Here is a 25,256-nt window from a genome sequence, read left to right as displayed (position 1 = left end):
GGAGGGAATGTGGAAAATGAAATTTTGCCTGACCAAGATGCCCCCTACGTGTACCCTATGTTACATGTGTGTTACATATATGTGCATGTCACCCATGCATATTTTCCCTTAAGTGGCCTGAACAAAGAGGCCTCTGCATTTACGTCCTGCATTAGGATGCCAGTCATCAAGTCTCCCATGTAAGAAATATTAAGCTAACATGAAGGCCCATGTATTTACATTGTGCACTTTTAAATAAATCACGACAAACCCTTTTTGTGGTTCAGTCTGAGCCACTTTCTGAATTAGGGTTTTGACTCCTGACACACTGCAAGCTGCAGTTACGTATCTCTGACCTCGCATATTTCTGGCTCAGCTGAAAGAAGCCCAGCAAAGGGTGCCAAGACAGTGTTTTGCAAAATAGTTATCTGCTTGCTGTACAGAGTCACATTCCTGCCCAGTGAGGAAGGTAAACAGAACCCGTCCGCGAAAGATAGGGCCTAGCCTCTCTGTCTCCATTGAAGTAAATCACAGTGCTTGCATCCATAGAAAGCTCACAGCCCCACGCAATGAACAAAGAAATATATGCTTTTTCTGATTCCTAGTGACGAGCAACCTTTGCTTCAGATAATACATCCCCTGACTTAAGATATCAGTTAGTACCAGACGTGCTGGTCGCCTTGACACTAAAGATCTCTCTACTAGACTGAAAGTCAGGTCTCCTCCCAGTTACACGTCAATTGCACGTCATGCTCAAATTGCGTGCACAAGTACGGCAAAGTTCCAGCCTGCCATGTAACTCCTCCTCTATGTAGCCCCCCACCTATCACCCACCTGTGACTCATCAAGTGTACACCCTCATGCACGCCCACATGCTCTTATCTCTTTCTTTCATGCTCTGCCTGGGGCGCTCCTCCCTATGTACAAGGAAAAATGTATATATGTGTTGTTCTCTGTAAATAATGTTAGAAGACCCTTCCTGAACCTCAGTGGTGATGGAACAGATTCTCCCTTAACTCGAGTTATTGGAATAAAGCCCTTTTAACTTGGACACCACGGACTCTCTGCCTCTCATTTGATACATGCTAATTGTTAATGCCTAGAAATTATGCCAGGGTAATATTTTATTTACCACAGTACTCTCATGCAAATACTTTGCAGAGGAGCAATAAGTTTGTACACACAATAATCACAGGTTAGCTAATAGGCAATACAGTTCTGAAACACACTCTAGCATTGAGCTCAATGGGTTTTCATAGGAAAGTACAGTTGATTACTTTATGGATTACTTTGGTAGTTCCAGGACTAGATCTTGGATTCAGTCCTGGGGTCTAAGCTGAAACCAGATTAGCAAAAATGTTTTAGTTACAGTGAGGATTTTTCCTGAATATAAAGCTGTTTTAAAAGTTCACACTTAGAAACTTTTCGAGGTGATTCTCACAATGTTATTCAAAGGGATGAAATTCAGGTTACAGGTAAAGTACGAACGTGTTACTTTTGTAACCCAGCACTAGTCTCCTAGGGCCAGCACTGGGGGCTTAACTCAAAATAGGTAGGTAATTGTGTTTCAGTATTTCGTACAATTTTTAAAGAATATTTGCAGTTTTAAAAAGTAGACAGACGAAATTTCATAGAAAAGCAGACAATGGGTTCCTATGGAGAAAATACAGGTTACTAGTAAACCCGCTAGGGATTACTTTTGTGGTTCAGTACTGGGCTGAAAGGTACAGTACTGGCTTCTCTCCTGATCACAGGTGAGTATTTTTGAATTCCGACTTTGGCTGATTTTATAGGAATATTTTCAGTTTTCAAAACTTCACACTTAGAAAATGTCAAAAATGGGTCAATGTTATCCAATGGCAGGTAAGTGAATTACCGGTTCCCTGGTGAGTACTTGGTTGGTGAAGTTAGGGTTCTGTGCATAGACTCAGGGGTCCCCCAGGGTCAGGTGAGTACAGTTAGTTCAGTCCCAGCGGCGTGGGGGCGGCCGGGTGCAGAGGTAGGTAGGCCCAATGTTATCCAATGAGGGAAAGGGGGCCTTCGGTTGGTGGCTGCTGGCTAGCAGGCCACGCGGCTCTGGGAGCTGGGCTCCTGGTCACTTGCTCTGGGCAAGGGGGGAAGTAGGATAGGGCAAAGAGGTCACAGCCAGCGGCACTCGGGCGGCTGGGTGCAGGGTGCTTTTGAGCCGTCGGGCGCTCAATGTTATCCAATGAGGATCTTGAAAAAGGAACAAAGCCTGCAGGCTCGGGGACGGTGACTCTCCAGAGGCGACCAGCACTTCGAGAGGTAAGTTGGGATGTTGGGGCACAGGTAGGTACCCCAAAGGGAGGCACAGGGGGCTGTAGGGCGCCGGGTGCAGGGCTGTCTTTGGGTGTCGGAAAAGCTTACCCTCGGCTGGTCGCGGTTGGGGGGCCCCTGGTTCAGAGTCAGCAGGCGTCAGCTGGTTCGTCGAGGAGGGTCTTTGGGCACTGGACTTCGGGTCCCAGTCGCCGGGGAGACGTCCTCGTGGTCTTGGTTCGGGTTGGCCCGGCCCGGGCTCGGCTGGTGCAGAGTGGGCTGGTCCGGAGCTTCCTGGTGGGCACCAGGTGGGTTGTTGCAGCAGAGCCTCTGCTGATGGGAGTCCCAATCGTTGAGAGGGTCAAGGCAGGCAGGTCCTCTGGGTGTCCCAAGGTTGCTGTCCGCGGAGGTCGCCGGGTTTAGGCAGGAGCAGGTTCCAGGATCAACAGGCCGGTAGGGCTGGGGCCAAGTCAGTTGTTGTTGTCCTGTTGTTAGCAGCTGCACGGCGGGTCTTCTTCTTCTTGATCTTCTTTCTTCTTTTTGATATCGGGATCTGAGGAAGGAAGGTTCAGGGAGCCCCTAAATACTAAATTTATGGGCGTTACAGGTAGGGCAAGGGCAGGGACCCTGTCCTGGGGTGAGTACACCCCCTAGCCTGCTCCTCTCCTGCGGGAGGGGGGCAGGAGCCTAGCTAGGATTGGGCAGGACTCCCCATCTACAAGATGGCCGGAGCCCGGGGTCGTGCTTCACCTCGCCTCCTCCATCTGAGGGTTGGAGTTGGCACAGGTTGGCACACCCCCCTTCCTGACGTAGTTTTTCCCGCCAGTCTTCCCGCCAGAGTGGGGGTAGGACTGGTGGGGGGCTGGTTGCTGGGTACAACAAATGGTCTGGAGAAGCTCTCAGAGGCGGTATGCCTTTGAAGCTTCCCCCTGTCCATCCTGGGGGAGGAGACATAGCACCTCGCCCAGGATTTGCTTTGTTGCAGACCCAGGAGAGCGGGGGGCTCTCCACCCAGGGGTCCAGCAACATGTCTGCTGTGTGGCAGCCTCTGTAGCCACTCAGCCCAGACGTGGATTGTAGGTTTGGGTTTTTGGAGGGTATCTCTAAGATGCCCTCTCGTGCATTTTACATTAAATCCCACACCGGCATCAGTGCGGGTTTAATGTGCTGAGAAGTTTGGTACCAAACTTGTCAGTCTTCAGTGAAGCCAATATGGTGCTGTGGAGTTCGTGAATGACAACCTCCCAGCACCATATACTCTTAAATGGCAACACTGCACTTACAGTGCCCAGGAATGGCCCTGGGTACTGTAGGGGCACAGGGCTCATGAACCTGGGCCCTCACCTCTGGCATAGGGCACCCAGCTAGAGGGGTGACTGAAGTATGCCAGGGCAGTGGGTTCTGTGGGCATGGCACTCAGGGATGTGTGCCAAGTCGACTCTTGCTTTAGTTTTGTACTCAGGCACTCAGCCTGCAAAGGCAGTGTGTGGGAGCCAGGGTACAGGGCCCCTGAGGGTGGCACAATAAGTGCTGCAGCCCTCAGGGGTCTTCTCTGGTCCCCATGCTCTGGGTACCTAGGGTACCAATTACTAGGGGCTGACAGGGGCCAGAGATGCCAATTGGGTATTTTGTTTCAGCATAGCTTTTCTTTGTAGGGAAGGAACACAGGCCCTGGGTACCTGATTGGCAGGGACCCAGGGCACACTCAGTCAAAGTACATCAACAGTTCAGAAAAAAGTGGGGGCATACCAAGGCAAGAATGATGGCACTTTCTCCCAGTGGGCAAAGCACCTTCTTACAAGTTGGTCCAGCGGTTTGTGCATCGCAGAAAAGGCGAGTTGTTCAAAAGAACAAGTGGCTGCCTTTTCTCGACTATTTACATTCATTCCTTAATTCTTTACCCAACACCCACCCCCCCCCCCCACCCCCACCCCCACCATCCTTCCCAACCTGCTTCAGGTCAACATTTTGCCCCTATACTAGCTGTAATACTGGATTGCCATCTCTCAGCATTCTCATCTCTCTTGAAGAAAGTGGTAGGGTGTGGTTTTTAGGGACCATTGTTGCAAATTAAAACGAAACGTGGGAAACAGCAATGGTATTCAGAGGAAATTATGAGCTCATCTGTTTAGGGCTTGAAAATACACATGCATACACAAAATGTACTCTTTTATCTACAACTCTCTTCAATGTTTTCTCCCTCCTGAAAGGCTCGACCCACCTGTACAGCAAAATCACTCTAAATAATGTCTCTACGTACTCATTTGTTCTCACTTTCTCTAAATTGTGCTCTGAAACTAGAGCCTATGCACTCCCTCTGAATTACTGCACCAGAGCAACTGACTGGGTTGCTGCTACCCTCCTTTCTGAATGTAGCACAAAGTGAGACTTTGAATTTCATAAGTTTAAGATAAATCTCTCTCCGTTCCGCATTTAGTATACATTAGGACTAGTGTATTAATATCGGTTTAGGGTTAGACAACTGGAGCCCTCTGTTGGTGGTGATTACCTTCGATACCACTTCAAGATGGCTGCCGGTCAGATGGTTTACTTTCTACAGGTTCAATACCAACAAGTGTATTAGTCGCCACATGGAATACGGGACACCTAGCTAAGGTGCCTCTTTTGAGATTGTTTCTATCAAGTTCCCCATCTGCCAAGGTCAGGCGTGGAAGCAGCAATGTGATGTGAGAGCAGCTCGAAGCAAACATTGTTTGCGACGGATACAGCATGAATGCGAGCATGGATAGTGGGGTGCTCCATCCTGTTAATTGAACTCCTGGCAGCATTCTGAGGGGGCAGGCACTCCTTTCCCCTGCTAGTATCGAACAAGAAAGTCCTGGCTCTGAGGGGGAAGACTCCTTTACACCCTGCCAGTATTGAACAAGAAAGCCCTGGCTCTAAGAGGGAAGACTCCTTTCCCCTGCCAGTATTGAACAAGAAAGTCTTGGCTCAGCTACAGTCATATTTTCAGTTCAGAGAGATGGTGATGGGATACTGGCTCCGAAGAGCAGGAAATGGAAGCTGACTCTAATCTGTGTTGGCCTAAGGGGTGCAGAACATTTTGGTCATCATAATGCGGTACAGATCAGGGCCCTAGTAAGTGCTGGGTACAGAATGAAACTGCAAAAAGCAGGAAAAATTCTATTTCATTTTGCAGTCGAGCAGAGGGTGAACTGAAAGATGTAGGAATCTAGAGGCTTGATATCTTAGCAGAAGTAGATTTCATGGTGGGATGTGTCTAATGACACAGGGAGCATACACAGAAAGCTAGTATCCCATCCGAAGCTTATCCGTACATGTGCATAGTCTGCATCAAAGAGATCACGTGCGCTAAAGAACTAAAAAAAACTACAAATGGAGCCAAAGAGCCAAAAAAGCTCCACAGTATAAATTCTAGAAGTCACCTCCAAGTAAAAGCTGACAGAACAGCCATACCTGCTCACAATTTTCAAGTTTGCCAAGTTCCCATGACAAACAATGGGAAACCCCTGAAAGTAAAAATCCACTCCACAATGATGATAGTACACAATGAAAACGGCATTTTAAATTCTGGTCGCTTCTGCACCACACCGCCAAGATATATCCAGCCTTTCGAATCAGAAAGCAAAATGGCTACAGACTCCTCTGTGAACGTCAGAGCAAAACTAGACTACATCACCGTTAAGTTGCCCGACCAAAAAATTGATGCCTGACTGTAAAAAGTACAAAATAGCAAAGGCAAAATCTTCACCTATATCAATAGGAGAACCGAAATCAACCCTTTGTGCTGAAAAGAATAACATCAACATGTTCTCTCAGGCATTCTTTAATATTAGTCAATCTTCCAAAGCAATGGCTGGTCTTAGTTTCTGGAACATGCCTGCACCATCTGAAACAAGTGCCTCAAATCTGAAATTTCTAGTCCTTGTGGAACTCCCCGGGTAAGCCAACAACGACTGCAAAACGTATGTATCTATATGCTGGCAGAAACCTAGTTAACTTGGATTACCTTGTGACATTTTAGCACTCTACAAAAATGTTTGACATAACATACCCTGAAAAAGTGCAAATGCATATTAAGCTGCATACTCCAATAACCTTTGGGTCAGTCCAATAAGGCTTTGTTAAATTAGTTTTTCCTAAAAATATCTTGACTTTCTGGGAAAGTATCAAAAGAGTATATGTGACGGAAAACCACGAACCTTTTAATTATTATAAGGTAAACTTTTGTATTACATGCACATTCTATCACACTGGTGTGCAAGTTGTATAGAATGGTAACTCAAGAAAATCAGACCGAACACCAATGGACCTGTTCATTAGTCTGCTGTCAGCTGAAACTGAGAAGTGTCTTTCCAAACGTCAGTGCCTCCAAATTATTGCATTTTGATTCTGGGGAAACATCTTTGGGAGTCAATTCTACAACAGCTAATTCCTCAACTGATCTGTAACCCCTGTGCACGGAGAGGGGGATCAATGTATTTATAGTTTAATTATTTTGTTGAATTTACGCTAAACATAAATCCAAAGCATCCAAGCCTTTCTGTGTTCAGGATCAGTCCTAAGCGACTCATACAGAGATATTTTTTTAATACCAAACAACCTGAAATGCTTTAAACAGCCCATTGCAAATACAGGTTACAGAACAATAAGTATAACCAATACATTTCCCAGGGGGAACTAGGTATGTCATCCATGGCCCCAACATCCTCTTGGGCTTCTGAAGGAATCTAAGGGCTCTGTGTAAGGGTCCTTCTTGCAACATGCAATAGTCCAGCCTTGATTTCCACTTGCTATGACTCAGAGCCTCTGATGCTCTCTACTGTTGGGCAATATCTCTTAACTAACACTAAGCCAACACCAGGGATAATCTTTCCATGTCTATTGTTGTCCAGGTCTTCTATTATATTCAATAGCTCTATTTGAGGGATGAAGACAATCACTGCATTCCAAAATACCTGGATAATACTGCAGCCCATTTGTATGGATGTCACATTAGACACGAATCTCATCTACAACACAATGATCAGGTCCTGATAAAGTACTTGAATGAGGTTGCTATCTCTGAGGTGGGGGTCAAAAGTGTTGCCTGAAAATCCACATTCTCTAAGAGGTCTAAGTCACTATGCGTGGTAGATCGCAGTGCGGCAACTGTATGAGGTGTATTAATGCTTGGAGTGCTGTAAAACTTTGAGATCTTCTTATTGGGTATTCTGTCTGATTCATGTGCTTAAAAGAGGTGCCAGAGTCCAAAGTACAGATCCCATGCACGTTGCAATGGTTGAATCCCTGAAATGGGGTAACTTGGAGCATGCCTGCGCACCCCCACAGTGGAGTTACCCCGTTAGCCAATCTTGGCAACCTATTGCCTACAGGGATTTTCTTCACACAGGAAGGACTGTCTTTGTAGCTAAAGGAAGCTCACCAAGTGTGTTTCCAACTTATAGAAGAAAGATTGACAGTTGTTTCCTATGTCCCAAAGCTTCCAGCTATAAGCTGGGCTCCAGCCAATACCAAAGAGCCAATCATTATTGACTAGCAATTAAAAGGTGCAATAGTCTTAATAAAAAGTCAGCCACTCCTAATCCATCATTGTAAGTGAACTTACAGTATTTGACCAAACGCACACTAGTCAACTTACTTCTCAAACAATTCAGGGCTTTAAGCCTAGTTTTTTGTGTGCGAGCAGAATACTAAAAAAAAGGTCTCTTTACATAATGCCTGTGTAATGTGTGATAAATTAAACAAGGATGTAATGTATCCGTAATATTCCAGTGTGAAGAAAATGTTACAGCGCAGGGCAGCTGCATCAAAGCTGTTTGACTGAGTAATCAAATAAATGGGGAGCCAAACTCCTCATTATTAAAAACCAGGAAGGCTTTGGCCAGACTTGATTGCAGGTCTCAATTAAGTGTTATTACCTAAATCAACTTTCTGAATACACTTCAAAAGACCACCGAACTGACTCGATGGATGCATAATATACAGGGACATCTTAAGGATTTTGGGGTCCTGGGCCAAAGGTATTTTTGGGGCTCCTTTTCGGAACACCTTTGAATTTATGATCCATCTTCAGCTCTTTCATGCCCTGTTTGGACAAGTCACTGACAGTGCACAGACACACTTGTCCAAATTCTAAATACGTTTGCATCTAATATTCAGGGATAGTGATGTGTGTTTTCAATATTGTATCACAGCAGCTAACTAATAATATTACAAATAATCTCTGTGACACCCTTCCATTTCTCATATGTGAGGTCCTATTTTGATCTGAAAGAAACTTTTTTAGGGATGTTGCATGAAACAAACACATGGCCGCCATAAGTGTGGCAGGGTATGCTCAGACGTGAGTCCCTTGCTCACTTTGCCACTGGATTGAAGCAAGCCGGGCTGAAGACGGCTGGAATGCCAGAAACCGGTCCTCGGAAGCTTGTTTGCGGTCCAGGGAAGGCACGGCTTGGCAGTTCGGGCTGGACTGTTCCCATGAGGCACAGGGTCAGACTGATTTGCATATAGCCATGTCTGAACTGGGGTGGCAGAGTGGGCTAAAGAACAGTGATGGATCAAACCCAGATCTTTTGACTGGGTGTGAGTGTTTGATTGATTCAGATGCTCCGTCCATCACCACCCCCTTTTGTACCGCTTTGGCCGCCATAAGTGTGGCAGGGTATGCTCAGATGTGAGTCCCTTGCTCACTTTGCCACTGGATTCAAGCAAGCCGGACTGAAGACGGCTGGAATGCCAGAAACCGGTCCTCGGAAGCTTGTTTACGGTCCAGGGAAGGCATGGCTTGGCAGTTCGGGCTGGACTGTTCCCATGAGGCACAGGGTCAGACTGATTTGCATATAGCCATGTCTGAACTGGGGTGGCAGAGTGGGCTAAAGAACGGTGATGGATCAAACCCAGATCTTTTGACTGGATGTGAGTGTTTGATTGATTCAGATGCTCCGTCCATCACTACCCCCTTTTGTACAGCTTTGGCCGCCATAAGTGTGGCAGGGTGTGCTCAGACGTGAGTCCCTTGCTCACTTTGCCACTGGATTCAAGTAAGCCGGGCTGAAGGCGGCTGGAATGCCAGAAACCGGTCCTCAGAAGCTTCTTTCAGGTCCAGGGAAGGCATGGCTTGGCAGTTCGGGCTGGACTGTTCCCATGAGGCACAGGGTCAGACTGATTTGCATATAGCCATGTCTGAACTGGGGTGGCAGAGTGGGCTAAAGAACGGTGATGGATCAAACCCAGATCTTTTGACTGGGTGTGAGTGTTTGATTGATTCAGATGCTCCGTCCATCACCACCCCCTTTTGTACTGCATGAAACAAACACAACATTTCTCTGCAAAATATCTGTAATGCACTCTCACACATCACACTCATTAAAAATAAATTAAAGGAAAGTAGTAGTTAAATAAAAATATGTTTGAGAATTATTCAAGGTCATTGGGACAAGGCTCTCTGCAGAACAAAGCTGGCTATGAGGGGGCACCCTGAAAGGCTGGGGCCAGAGCCCACTTTGCCAATGCCTTAAAGCGTCTCTGAATATAGAAGGGTTCAACTAACCCTAGGGCAATTACTGACTATGAAAGTCATAAGTGCTATCATCCCCCATGTGGAGGCAGGATGCTGAGGTCAGTTCCCTGGGCTGGGAACTCAATATCAATAAATCAGTCGAACATCTCCAACCACTATCAATGGTACCATCGACTTACTTTGATTCTGTGTCTCTCCAGCTCCCTCTTGCTTTCCCTGACTTACCCTATAAACCCTGGCTCCCATTTTCCACTAACCCATCCCATCCCCTCCCTACATCTCCACTTTTTTCTTTGCTTCCTTCTACCACTCTACCCACTCTTTCTGGCATAGCAAATAATGAAAATCCACTTGAGGGTGACTGCACCTGTTACCACTGTGGTTCCAGATCATTTACACTTACCTTAAAACTTCCCTGAATTCTTTTAGGTGGTTATCCGGCACCTCTATCCTGATAGCTTCCAGCCACTCCGGCATGATGCATTCCCAGACCGGCTGGTTTATGACGTTGTATGGAATCAGGCACAAAATGCGATTCAGACCTTCTTTGAGTTGCATCACCGTGCTGCAAGATTTATCCCAGTAGCCTCCGACCTATATTTTTTGTGTTACAAAAGCAAGAAATATCAAAAGGTCACCGGTCAGTTACTTGAAATGTATTCTTTTATTGAGCTTTGGTACCAATAATGGTGTGCTGGAATGACCAGAACAGACTTAAATCAGGAGAAAGCAGAACAGCTAAGGGCCAGCGGTACAAAAGCAGTTAGAGATTATAGGACTATATTATTTGCAAAATAATAGGGTTTGCAGCAGTAAAATGACTTTTTGCTTTGTACTAAATCAGTTTTGCATGTCGTAAAAGCAATTGTCTTTTCCAACATGCAACCCTCTTCTGAAGAGCAATTAGGAAGGGGTGTGAACCAGGTAAATCTAACAGATTTCGAAAGGGGAAGCTGTCTCAAGTGGGCAGATTCCCCTATGGAAATCGAACAGGAGACCCTTGGGGAGGAGGCAAAGGACCACTACATGCTTCTGCCAAAGTGTTCTCAACTGGGATTTTTTTTAATTTAAAACATCAATGGTTCTTCTAAGAGACACCACTGCATTAAAAAACAAAGGTTCTATTTTGGGAATGTAAACACTGGTGGTCTGTTCTTTGCAGGAAACCATCCTTGTGTTCAAACTAAATCACATTGGTCACAAATCTGCCACAAATAGCGACCTGACTAATTAATATCCGTTAGGCAGATCAGGGGCGGCTCTAGGCTCATGGCGGCCCTGGGCAGGGAGCGTAGGTAGGGGGCCCCGGAAGAGGGGTCTGGGCGGGGCGGAGCGTGGAGGCCAGTGAAGGGTGGGGGTGGGGGTGGGGGTCAGGGTGTTTGGAAGTGGAACAGAGCCGGAGGCCGCCAAATCCCTGCCAGGGACCGCCATGCAAATATGCACCAATCCTCATAATATTATTATATTAAGGATATATATTGGCGTGGTGGCCCATGGGGTTTGGTGGCCCTGTGCAGGTGCACAGCTTGCACATACCTAAGGCCGACCCTGGGCAGTTCGTTCTGAACCTCCTTTACCTGGAAACTTTGTGATGCAGCCCATTAGTACATAGATAGCACTGCAAAGTTAAAGACTGGTCAGGAAAAAGTTAGTGCACTGTGTGCAACCACTTTTTGGGGCCAGGCTTCGAGTACATCAGGCCCTAGATATACAATATGGAGCAGTGAGCTAATATATTCTGGTAACAAGGTAGGCAGAGGGAGCAAGATCCTTTTCTACTAGAAAGCAAAGGAAAGAAAGAGTAGAGCTCAAAAGCTAGTTCCATGGTTTAGTTTGGACAGAACCCTTCGACTATGCAAAATTCTGTTTGACCCTGTGTGGGAGCTTCAGCTATTGCAGAAAGTGGTAGCCCATATGCAAACTAAATTCAAATAAGTTGTTCTAATCTTTCTCAATCTGCTCTGGCATTTGGCAGGGTGTCACAACTATATTTTACGCTGCCAGTTTTGGCTAACAGGACCCTCTACAGAAGAGTACACCTCCAGTAGCTGTGAGTATGTAATGTCAAAGTGAAACACTCACTCCTTATCTTCAGTGATGCCAAGCACAGTCTGTTGTTTACATGGCTGTCGGTGACTTTTTCTTTCAAAGAGACCTTGCTCAAACATTTCCCTACTACAAAGACGCATTTCACTACGTTTTGGGATCATCACTACAACGTGGGTAACGTATTTTGAGGGTAAAGGTGTAAAGAGTTGACGTACAACAAGCTGAATTTTCTGGCACATGCAATCATTTTACAACTATCAAATACAATGTGGAATTTTCACAATGAAGCGGTGCACAGCACACAACTCCAACTTGCACCCTAATTTTGGGGCACATCCATTGATCCCACAGTGCAGGGGGTTGTCTGATGCACCAAATATCATTGAGAATGTAAAATCTGTAGGGGATCTGAACGTTCCCACCTATTCCCAACACTCCTTGGGATACCCTATGCATTATTTGTTCATATATAGGTGTGTATTCTATTGAAAACCACCTAAGATACTCATGGGTCTGGTGTACACAATGTGTGTGTGTGTGTCCATTAGACTTAGAAACAAAAGCCTCAGGTGGTCTTGCTTACCCTTGCAAATTCCATTGGCTTGGGAAGCAGGCACATAACCATGACATCAAAACGGATGTCGCACACGGTCTTCAGCCACTTGGTGACAAACTGGGGCTTCAGCTTCTCCACTAGGCTGCCCACCTCGTCGTCCATCATGTAGGCCGTGGAGTGGAACCACTGGAACACCATGCTGACCAGCCTGGCAAGGCTCTCCGTGGGTGTGTTCTCACTAGGCGTGCAAAGGCTCACCTGAACAATGGAGAAAAGAGAGGACAATGTCTCTGTAAATCCTTCTCTTGAGATGCTGTGTCTGTTTGTAATACCTCCAAGCGGAAACTCTGCTTCAATTTTTTCAAATGGTTTCTTCTGTGTCCAATTCTGATTTAGATTTAGTGTATTTAAGTCATGAGTCAGTCAAACATACTAAACATACATCCATAACGATAAAACCACTGCATAAAAACATGAAGTCAAGCAAAAAAATACATTCTATTAAAAATTTTGTACTTTTTGCAATATTTAAGAATTGTCCTATTGCTATTGCCATGTCTAAAAAGTGTATACTGGTGAACAACTGTTTGGCTGCTCCCCGCGATCCGATCCCATAAGTAAATATAGCTGGTTTTAAAAAGTGTTGCTGTACATCTCATAAGAAAATACAATCAAGCAAAATATGTATATTTGACGATTTTCCACCTTAGACTCAACAAGAGATCCCATTATTGTGGTGCTGTATCATTGCTGTTTCCAGAACTGCTCTGAGTTTGGTTGCCTCACGGCGAGCGCAAGGTAAGTGGTTGTCTTTATTGTTATTTAACTTTACCTTGTCGTCGTGTGGCGACTCCTACCCACTCTTAACTGGACGGGCCACTCCTGCAATTGTCTGTAAAAACTCCTTCCACCTCCCTCTACCATATAAACAGATTTATTCATTTCTTTAATTCAATGTAAACCAGAACACTACATTTGGATTTCTCAAATGACACAGCTCACAGTTCCAATGCTGACAGTTTAGGAAGTGCTATTATCTCCTGAGGAGTGTACAAGAAGAACACCCTAAATGCAGTTATCTGCTTTCTTACGTCTTGCGCCCTTTTTAATTCACTATTTGGCACTTTTTGGAAGCAACAGCTGGCAACTTCCATTTGATTACTAGCAAGGAGTGCATTCAAATATCTCAATGTTTGAAGCTCGCAAAAAACACAGTTGATGGACAGAATGTAGAACAATGTCATACATTCACCCCAGTACAAGGATCTGGGCCTAAATCCATAATTTTTTTGCACTCCACACCACCCTGGGTTAGACACTGGCTATATGCAAATCAGCTCTGACCCTGCACCTCATGGGAACAGTCCAGTCCGAACTACCAAGCCATGTCTTTCCCAGACCGGAATCAAGCATCCAAGGACCGGTTTCTGGCTATCAGCCTTCATCAGCCTGGATAGCTTGACTCCAGTGGTGTGGAGAGCCTGGGACTCACGTCTGAGCATACCCAGCCCACTCGGGGTGAAAATTGCAAAAAACACAGTTGGTGGACAGAATGTAGAACAATGTCATACATTCACCCCAGTACAAGGATCTGGGCTCGGCAGCATATTGCCAAGATATTAATTTGTATTCCAACCGTATTGCTTGCCCCATAGAAGACTTAGCAGGGTCAACAAATATTTCAGGCAACACCCGTCTACATGGTCTCAAGGATTATTTCTATTGTGGCAAAGGATCTCGGCATCTTGTAAGACCTGGGGATGGACCATCGTTTTTTATCCCATTATAACAGGAAACAATGATTGGCACAATAATCTCTCAAATTCCAATAGGCCTACTATAGCATTGAGAACTAGGGATTTTGCTTGCTCTACCTGCATGTTCCATTTTAGCATTTTCTGGAGGTTCGTACATAAATATTTATAATGAATCACTTTTTTTTTTTTATAAATGTACCTCGTAAAAGATTGAGATTTGGGACCAACAGCCAGATTCATCAAACTAAAATCGGCTCGCAAAGGGCCAGATTCTGAGAATCTGGCCCTTTCCGAGCGCTATTTTTGCACTTGGGATTCATCATCCCAAATGCAAAAATCACAATTCTAGAAATCGCTAAATTGCGATTAATTGCATTTAAGGAATCTCAATTTGAGATTCCTTAAATGCAATTCATGAACCATTTTAAAATTGCGTATTTAGCATCTGGGGCCGCTATTTACCGCGAAGTCTAACTACGTGGTAAATAGCAAAAACTTTGAAAAATGCACTAAAGTCCATTTTCAAAGTTTCATGTTGCGCACACACATGCCCTAAGGGCATGTGTGTGCGCAACATATGTGCACACATCAATTTCAGGGGTGCAACAGGGTGTCCTTTGGACAACCCTGCACCCTTGAAATCGCAATCTCAATTTGCGAATCGCTAATTGCGATTAGCAAATTGAGATTGTCTTCCCATTCATTCCTGGAGATAGTCCTTAATTGCGACTCGCAATTTGCGAGTCGCAATTAAGGAATTATTAAAAATCGCTATTTTTGAAGTGATTTCTTGATGAATAGCATTTTGCTATTCCTTAATAGCGAATCGGTATTTTTCACTTTTAAGGAATAGCAAAATGTGTTCTTGTTCAAGAAATTATAGCCCATCGGGAAGAAACCCGTAGAGATAGTCAGAAGGCTCACTCTGCGATGAAAAAGATGCAAGGCGTAGTGCGGAAATTGTCAAAGGCATGCTCTAACACCAACGACAGGGTCGCTAATCTGGAAGATCGGATAGTAGTGGTAGAATCCGATATGGCAGTGGCTGTCTCCAGTACTAAACAACAAAATGCACAACTGGTGGACATCCAATGGAAACTCGAACAGATGGAAAATCGACAACGCAGGAATAACCTGCGAGTTCTGGGAATATCTGAAGGGGCCGAAGGCTCCGACATCAGAACATTTGTGATTAAATTATTCGGACAGGCATTTCCTGAGCTCAACGAATGGGACTGGTCCAAAGAAATTCAAAGAGTCCATCGTACACCGCAAAATTTGAGGAGAGGTGCTAAGGAAGGAGATTTACCAAGAGCCATCTTGATTTATTTTGGGAACTTTATATTAAGACAAACCATTTTTGACAAGGCAAGACCTAATGCAAAACGTACTGTGGAAGGAATTTCGTTTTTTGTGAGGCCAGACTTCTGCCATACTACAGTCGAGAGACGCTGGCGATTGAGAGGAATGATAAAACAATTTCAGGACGCAAATATGCAGGCATACCTGGTTAATCCGGCTCAGCTAAAAATTATTCATAATGGGAAGACTTTGTTTTTCTCTTCAGAGATAAAAGCTAAAGAATTTTTAGACTCAAGTGGAGCTACTAATTAGAAATGTCTTGATGTTTATTATAATTCAGTCCTCACTGCTTACACTGCATTCCATCATACACTCAGCTAGGTCTGAGTGCCTCACATTTTTGGGAGGGTAGGGGGGGATCCAGGGGTCACCTGGGGGGGGGAGCTAGTGGGGGTGCACGGGGTAAGTGGTGGTGGGGGGTGGGGGGAGGGACGAAGGAGAAAAAGAAAAAATGGAGAGTGGTGTAGGATAAGACAAAATGTTTTTTTTCTGTTATATGGCAAAGTAATGGACCTAGTACCTGTCATTGTTGATCAACTATATAAAGGAATGCAAAATTGTTGGCAGTGGCTATTTAAAAAGAAGTTGGGTCTAGATGTTGGAACCTTAATTCAAATAAATGACAAATGTTAAAATCTGCACTATAAACGTGGGAGGCCTGAATGATTGGAAAAAGAGACAGAGGTTGGCTTATATAGTTAAACATGAGAATATTGATATCTTGTGTATACAAGAGACCCATCTTCCGTGGGCAAAGCGCAATTTGCTTTATCTGAATGGTTTTGAGCTAGTTGCCTGTTCAACTCAGACCTCTACAATTAGGGGAGTAGCAATTTTGGCTCGAACATCTCTGGGAAAGGCAAAAAAAGTACTGGCAGATGGTAATGGAAGGTGGGTAATAGCGGAAATGGAACTAGGTGTAACACTCTGTGTAATTTATGGATCAAATCAGGATGATCCAGATATATTTGACTTTTTAGAGGTAGAATTAGTAGGATGGCCCACCCCGCTAATAGTTGCAGGTGACTTTAATATCTCGGCAGATTGGGGGACCCTAAAACCATACACAGGACGGAAACCTAAGGTTTATCGCTCAGTTGATGCTCTTATTAATTCTCATGGATTACAGGATATATGGCTAGTTAAACAACCACAATAACCGGGGTACACATATTTTTCCTATCCTGCCCAGAAACACACAAAATTAGACTATGTTCTTATTTCCTCTTCAGAATTGTCAAAAGTAAATATCACGAAACTCCCAAAGGTAATCTCGGATCACAATCCACTATTAATAACATATGAGGTGAGCAGCCTGAAAAGAAAAAGAAATACATGGTCGTTTGAAAAAAAATTATTATTGGATAAAAGATTTACTGAACATCTTAAAAAATGGGTAACAGAATTCTTTGATAATAATAGATACAGTGCTTCCCGGAATATAGTGTGGGACACGTTCAAGGCTGCTCTAAGGGGAGAAACAATAAGCTGCTCTGCAAGACTTAGGAAAAAAGATCGAGAACAAGTTGATAACTTAATGCTGAAAGTAGGGAGTGCAGAGGAACATCATGTGAAGGACATTATGTTGGGAAGAGATAGTGCAGAGAGTATAAAAACTTTAATGATTGCAAAAGCTGACCTACAGAATGAAATAACACAGAAGACTATCAGGGAGTTTCAATCTTCAAGAGCTAAAAGATATGAGACAGGAGAACAGGCAGGTAAGGCCCTAGCCCTTCGACTAAGGCAAGCGAAGACAAAGACTACTATTACTAAAATTGAAGAAGCAGGAATAGAGTATACGGAAGAGAAGGATATTCGTAGAGTATTTGAAGACTTTTATCAAAGGCTGTACGAATTTGAAAAACCTGGAAGCAAGGAAGGGGGAGAAATATGTGACAGAGGCCCTAAATTAGACAGAATGTGTAAAGAAGACCTAGATAAAGATATTACAGTGAATGAAGTTCTTGTTGCACTTCGGGGGTTAAGCTCTGGGAAGGCTTCCGGACCAGATGGTATACCTCTTGAAGTCTATAAAACTATAGAAGATGAGATTTCACCTCTACTATTGGACCTATTTAATGGGATCTTTTACTCTGGCGCAGTCCCAATGTCTTGGAGAGAAACGACTATTATAATTTTCCATAAAAAAGGGAAACCAGCAACTAGCCCGGGTTCCTATCGCCCCATTACATTAATAAATTCAGATACTAAACTATATTCAAAAATTTTAGCTAATCGGCTGAGAGGGATCATTGGTAATCTTGTCTCCCCGTGGCAACACGGCTTTGTCCCTGGCCGAGGAACGACAGACCATGTAATTAGAGCCATTAGCCTATTTGATGCTCGGGCGGCAGCGGGAAGAGAGATGGCAATGATTCTGCTCGATGCAGAAAAAGCTTTTGACCGTGTCAATTGGAGCTTTTTATGGGACATATTGGCTGGTAGAGGCTTTGGCCCAAAAATTATCGAAGCCCTTCGGGCGATGTATGTAGAACCAAGAGCTAGAGTGTTGGTAAATGGTGAGAAATCAGGGATAATAAACATCAGGAGAGGGACGCGGCAGGGCTGCCCATGTTCCCCGATTTTATTCGCCTTGTACATTGACCCGCTAATTCAGGAGATCTTGGCCAATCCAAGAATTGAACCAGTTGTTCATAATGGATACTCTAATAAGATCCTGGCGTACGCGGATGATTTAGCTGTGATCACCCCCAATCCGCAACAGGCACTACCTATTCTGATCAAAATGTCTAAAGTCTTTGGTGCAAATTCTGGTTATCAGCTAAATGATACTAAGACCCAGATTATTTGTTCCAAAAACATAATTAAGACTGATTATAGATATGTAGAATCCGCAACGTATTTGGGTGTAAAGATTCATGCCTCAGTGGAAAAAATAGTGGAGGAGAATTACATCCCCTTAATAAATGCTATCGATAAGGAATTAAGGAGAATTGATGTGCTTCATCTTTCTCTGATAGGGAGGGTTAATGCTCTTAAAATGTTAATGTTTCCTCGAGTATTGTACTTATTTAGAGCAATTCCATTACTAATTGAAGAAAAAATCCTGAAAAAGCTGGAGTCCACATTTATAAGATTTATATGGCACTATGGCAGGATAAGGCGATCGACTAACCATATGTCCCTCGCGCAGGATAGGGGTGGGTTGGCCTTACCAAATCTGCGGTTGTATCATTGGTCATGCCTCTTGCTTCAAATGCAAATTTTAGTACAGTCAAAAGCTCAGGTAAGAACTGGATCCTTATTAGAAGAAAATCCTATCCCAGTATTTAGAATGCTTATGGGTGATAGAGCGCCAGGGCTGTTTCGGAGGGAACTAATGCGGAAATTCTTCAAAAAAACTCGATTTAAAAACTCTGTTTAGTATGTGGCAGACATGGAATACTGTTCTAAAATTTTTTCATGTTTCAAGAATTAACCCTCACTTACTGTTACGTAATTCTAGTATCTTTTTCCAACTGAGAGACGACAGGAATTTTTTGATGTGGGAAAGAATGGGAATTCTTACCCTGGGAGATATAACGGAAGAAGGGAAGGTTTTGGGATTTGAGGTACTTCAGAATAAATATGGCATTCCTAGGAGTCATTGGCTTCTATACGGCCAATTAGCCCGTACTATAAAATCTTTAAGACCAATAGCTTTTACCTCACAGGAACTGCCACTGATTAAGATTCTAGAAAGGGATAGTAATAAGATTAAAACTATTTATAGCTGTTTATTGGAAGTCTCTCCTGGCGATATTGAAAAGATTGAAACGAACTGGTCTTCCAAATTAAATGATCCAGAGGTAGATTTAGACCTTGCTTTGGTAATGAATAAACGGGTATTAAGAGCATCTAACCTACGTGCACAACATTATAAAACAGTTTTTAATCTGTATCATACACCATCAAAACTATATGCTTGGGGATTAACTGAAAATGATAAATGCCCTCGCTGTAATGAGGATCAAGCGGACTTACTGCATATGTTTTTCTCCTGTATATGTCTTGAGACTATTAAAAATGAAATAGGGAGATTCTGGGATATTTTAACTGGCCACAATATTCTATTATCCCCGACATTGATGATTTTTGGTGTAGATGCAAATTTAAAACTTGGGGAAGATGAAGTTGCTTTGATGTTTATTTTTGTGGCAGTTTTTCGCATACTGATTTCGGCAGGATGGAAAGATGTAAACCCACCATCTTTTCAAATGTGGCTAACTAGATTGTTGGGGATCCATAATATTGAACTATGTTTATATGTTTTATATGAATCTAAAGGTATTAGGAAGCGAGTTATGGGTGAACGGATATGGGCCCCGGTAACTAATTGGAGAACTAACGGGACATAATTAATTCAGCGGTGTTTAATGTTTTTTTTTTTTTGTTTTTTTTTTGCTGATAAGAGAATGTATATAAGCCATGGAATGAACTATTTTAAGACATGTATTTGTAAGCTTATTATGAAGTTCTATTTTTTTTTTTTTTTTATTTTGGTGTATTTTTATATATATTTTTTTTTTCTTTCTTTTGTTTCTGTTTGTCTATCCTGCTACACAAATCCAATAAAAAAATAAAAAAAATAAAATAAAAATGTGTTCTTGATGAATCTGGGGGTAAATGTTTTCCATATGTATTAATATTCCATTAGATTCACAATATTGTACCTATTTAGGTATTATGTTTTAAGACATGGAGAAGTTTCACTGATTATGTAAATACCAACTGGCAACGACAGACATCATTATGCTGTTTCAATGTGCCCCTATAATCACCTATAATTTTGTAGATAGCAGTTTAAACCATGACCAAAACCCTATATTCTGCTGATCGAATCCAGTAGAACACATTTGCATTTCTTAATATTAGTAGTACTGCAGAGCACCTATGGACCACATGCATACGAGTTTTAAGACATAGATAGTTGACAGGGAACGTACAAAAACTACATATAACCATTACCAAACCACACACAGACAAGAGAGTTGGACAGCAGTCATCACCCCGCCCTTCCCCCTAACAGCCACTGCAAACACCCACAAGACACAGTATTGACCAAACACAACAGCACAGACAACCAACCCACGGCTGCACCATGAAGACTGAGCCCACTGATGGCCACTCCTAACTCCTGAACTGATACAACCAACAGCCCCAAGAGGACAAGTAATGAAGAACGCAACCATGTTCAAAAGATGTATAAAATTACAAAATACTGGGCTTCTAAGCCTCTTGAAAATGTCTCTGAGTTTTGATGAAACTGTCGTCGTTTGATGAAACAGGTCGTGACCGTCCTGACGCTCTCAGAAGCGGTCGCTCCCTGCTCCCTGCTCCCTGCTCCAGTGGTATCGTATTGCTACCCAGCCTGTGATCCCTGCATGTGATATTTGTGCTTTTAAACCCACTGCTTGTCATTGCGCTGCATGCAACAGTAGACCAAGCGTGTGCATAATTTTCATTTACTAGCGCTTTGCCGATTGAAGCACTATCGTGGTGCTATACGCGCATGCTCAGCTGTTGTCTCTGCCAGCTGCCACTTAGCATTGCGCTCGTGTGTGTAAGCATTGGCGAGTGTTTAACTTTCATTTCACCGTGTTGTGAAGCCGCCATTCACTCGGTGTGCCCCTTGATTTAGGCAATTTGACTTGGATGCCATTTTGTTTGTTGTTTGTGCCTCGGAGCCCGTCCTCTCCGACCGATCCCGCCTCCCTGCTGACCCTCCCTCCCACGAAGTACATAATCTAGCCCCTACCCCCAGAAACGTCGTGACCGTCCTGACTCTCCCAGAAGCGGTCGCTCCCTGCTCCCTGCTCCAGTGGTATCGTATTGCTACCCAGCCTGTGATCCCTGCCTGTGATATTTGTGCTTTTAAACCCACTGCTTGTCATTGCGCTGCATGCAACAGTAGACCAAGCGTGTGCATAATTTTCATTTACTAGCGCTTTGCCGATTGAAGCACTATCGTGGTGCTACACGCGCATGCTCAGCTGTTGTCTCTGCCAGCTGCCACTTAGCATTGCGCTCGTGTGTGTAAGCATTGGCGAGTGTTTAACTTTCATTTCACCGTGTTGTGAAGCCGCCATTCACTCGGTGTGCCCCTTGATTTAGGCAATTTGACTTGGATGCCATTTTGTTTGTTGTTTGTGCCTCGGAGCCCGTCCTCACCGACAGATCCCGCCTCCCTGCTGACCCTCCCTCCCACGAAGTACATAACCTAGCCCCCACCCCCAGAAACGTCGTGACCGTCCTGACGCTCTCAGAAGCGGTCGCTCCCTGCTCCCTGCTCCAGAGGTATCGTATTGCTACCCAGCCTGTGATCCCTGCCTGTGATATTTGTGCTTTTAAACCCACTGCTTGTCATTGCGCTGCATGCAACAGTAGACCAAGCGTGTGCATAATTTTCATTTACTAGCGCTTTGCCGATTGAAGCACTATCGTGGTGCTACACACGCATGCTCAGCTGTTGTCTCTGCCAGTTGCCACTTAGCATTGCGCTCCTGTGTGTAAGCATTGGCGAGTGTTTAACTTTCATTTCACCGTGTTGTGAAGCCGCCATTCACTCGGTGTGCCCCTTGATTTAGGCAATTTGACTTGGATGCCATTTTGTTTGTTGTTTGTGCCTCGGAGCCCGTCCTCTCCGACCGATCCCGCCTCCCTGCTGACCCACCCTCGCCCCTCCCCTTCCACTATCCATTTATGCCAGATGCTTTCTCGCGCAGCGGTCACGCGCAGCGGTCGCGCCCCATGCGCGCCGAAGGTGCGCCAAAGGTAAGCCCGTCTACGCCCGTCCGCGACTGGACCGCACCCAGCGCCAGACCCCCTGGTCCCCGCATCACCCACCCCTCCCGCATTACATACGACGCCTCCACCCTCTTAGCACTAAACCCCGGCCGACTCCCTAACTGCGCCCAAGCAGCACCAGGACACACCCATGGACCCTTCAGCTGCCACTCCTGCAATTTCACCTGCATCAAGATCCACACCAAACCAACAAACACCAAACAGAGATCCAACACCAACCACCTTAAATGCATCCTTCTCAACACCCGCTCGGTTCACAAACACGCCATCGACCTTTGGAATCTACTCGACACCATTTCTCCGGACATCGCCTTCCTAACAGAAACCTGGATGAATGCCTCTTCAGCTCCAGACATCACCATTGCCATCCCGGATGGCTACAAGATCATCCGTAAGGACCGCACCATTCAAACAGGAGGAGGCATCGCCATCGTCCACAAGAACACCATCCGCGTCTCAAGAACACAATCTCACTATCGCCGAACACCTTCACTTCCAGATCCACACCGACCCCAAGACCACTCTCAGAGGCACCCTCCTCTACAGGCCACCAGGACCCCGTACAAAATTCAGCGAAGACATCACTGACTTCATCACCCCACACGCCCTCCCCTCGGAAGAATACATTCTACTGGGAGACCTCAATTTCCATCTGGAAAAGAGCAACGACAGTAACACTACCACCCTTCTGGACAATCTCGCCAATCTCGGACTCAAACAACTTGTTAACACCCCCACACACTATGCAGGACACACACTCGACCCTATCTTCACTTCCAGCAAGCATATCTCCTTCACTCACATCACACCCCTCCACTGGACGGACCACAGTTGCATCCACTTCATTTACAATAAGACCTCGAGCCACAACCACCCTCAACCAACTCTGCGAAGAAATTGGAACAAAATTACCACCGACCAGATCTCAACATCGCTTCTTCAAAAAACCCCTGCCTATTCAACGAACCCTAACCAAGCCGCCATCAACCTCACACAATGGTTAACCCAAACCGCCGACAAACTAGCACCCTTGAAAAAACATCAAATCAAGCAAGGAAGCAAGAACGTCCCCTGGTTCAACAATGACCTTAAGAAATCCAAGAAGCTCTGTCGTTCTCTTGAGAAAACTTGGAAAACAGACCCAAACACTATCACCCAAGCCGCCTTCAAAAACGCCACCCGCAAACACCACCAACTAATCCGGACAGCCAAGAAATCAGCACTCAAAGACCGACTAGACAACAACGCCCACAACAGCAAGGAACTTTTCAACATCATCAAAGAATTCACCAACCCCACAGCCGGCTCTAACGACATCACCCCCTCTCAAGTCCTCTGCGACTCCCTCGCCTCATTCTTCCATGACAAAATCGTCGACATTCATAACAGCTTTGACAACCAACCCGTAAACCAGTCCACCCCACTCACCTCCGACCCTGTACCTCCTCCGAATAACCTTTTCGACTGGAACCCAATCACCACAGAAGACACCATTCGCCTGATGAACTCCATCCACTCAGGATCCCCCACAGACCCATGCCCCCATCACATCTTCAACAAAGCAGACTCCATTATCGCACCCCATCTCCGAGATGTCATCAACTGCTCCCTTCACTCCGCCACATTCCCAGAAAGCTGGAAACACGCCGAACTCAGCGCCCTTCTGAAGAAACCCACAGCTGACCCCACCGAACTAAAAAACTACCGCCCCATCTCGCTCCTCCCATTCCCTGCCAAAGTCATTGAGAAAGCCATCAACAATCAGCTCGCCGCCTTCCTCGAAACCAACAAATCACTCGACTCCTCACAGTCTGGCTTCCGAGCCAAACACAGCACCGAGACCGCCCTCATCGCAGCAACAGACGACATTCGAACACTACTGGACAATGGAGACACAGTCGCCCTCATCCTCCTTGACCTCTCCGCAGCCTTCGACACAGTCTGCCATAGCACCCTGATACAACGCCTCAGAAACATCGGAATTCAAGGAAAAGCACTGGACTGGATCATTTCGTTCCTCGCTGGAAGAACTCAGAGAGTCCGCCTCCCCCCTTTTAAGTCAGAGACCACCGAAGTCATCTGCGGCGTCCTGCAAGGATCATCACTCAGCCCCACCCTCTTCAACGTCTACATGAGCCCCCTCGCAACCATCGCACGTCAACACAACCTCAACATCATCTCCTACGCTGATGACACTCAGCTGATCCTCTCACTCACCAAAGACCCAACCACCGCCAAAACCAACCTACATGAAGGGATGAAAGAAGTAGCCGAGTGGATGAAGCACAGCCGTCTGAAACTGAACTCGGACAAAACAGAAGTCCTCATCCTAGGTTCATCCCCTTCCGCCTGGGACGACTCTTGGTGGCCAACGACCCTAGGAAAAGCCCCCATACCGACGGACCACGCACGGAACCTGGGCATCATCCTGGACTCCTCACTCTCGATGACCAGACAAGTCAACGCCGTCTCATCATTATGCTTCAACATCCTACGCATGCTCAAAAAAACATTCCGCTGGATCCCCACCGAAACAAGAAAAACGGTTACCCACGCACTGGTTACAAGCCATCTGGACTACGGAAACACCCTTTACGCCGGTTCCACCGCAAAACTGCAGAAAAAACTCCAACGCATCCAAAACACTTCAGCCAGACTCATACTAGACATCCCCCGCACAGACCACATTTCCGTACACCTGAAAGACCTTCACTGGCTCCCCGTCAACAAGAGAATAACGTTCCGTCTCCTCACCCACGCACACAAAGCCCTATACGAACTTGGACCTGATTGTCTCAACACGCGCCTTTCCTTTTACACCCCCACCCGCCAGCTGCGTTCATCCAACCAAGCCCTCGCCGCTGTTCCGCGCATCCACAAAGCCACCATGGGGGGAAGATCCTTCTCCTACTTAGCTGCCAAAACCTGGAATTCCCTTCCCATCCACCTCCGCCTTACT

At 45.2% G+C, this 25,256-nt stretch overlaps 1 protein-coding gene across 1 annotated transcript in view; it reads right to left on the bottom strand.

Moving 5' to 3' along the window:
- UNC79 (unc-79 subunit of NALCN channel complex) overlaps window positions 1-25,256 on the bottom strand; it is a 641,854-nt gene that overhangs the window by 450,324 nt on the left and 166,274 nt on the right. Inside the window, 2 exon segments of the mRNA XM_078660089.1 lie at window positions 10,167-10,357; window positions 12,396-12,626. Coding sequence (XP_078516215.1) covers window positions 10,167-10,357; window positions 12,396-12,626 — 422 coding nt within the window.

Source organism: Lissotriton helveticus, chromosome 9 (assembly GCF_964261635.1).
Source record: "Lissotriton helveticus chromosome 9, aLisHel1.1, whole genome shotgun sequence".
NCBI classification, from domain to species: Eukaryota; Metazoa; Chordata; class Amphibia; order Caudata; family Salamandridae; genus Lissotriton; species Lissotriton helveticus.
Note: the sequence above shows the minus strand (reverse complement) of the source record. Positions and strands in the feature narration are given on the sequence as shown.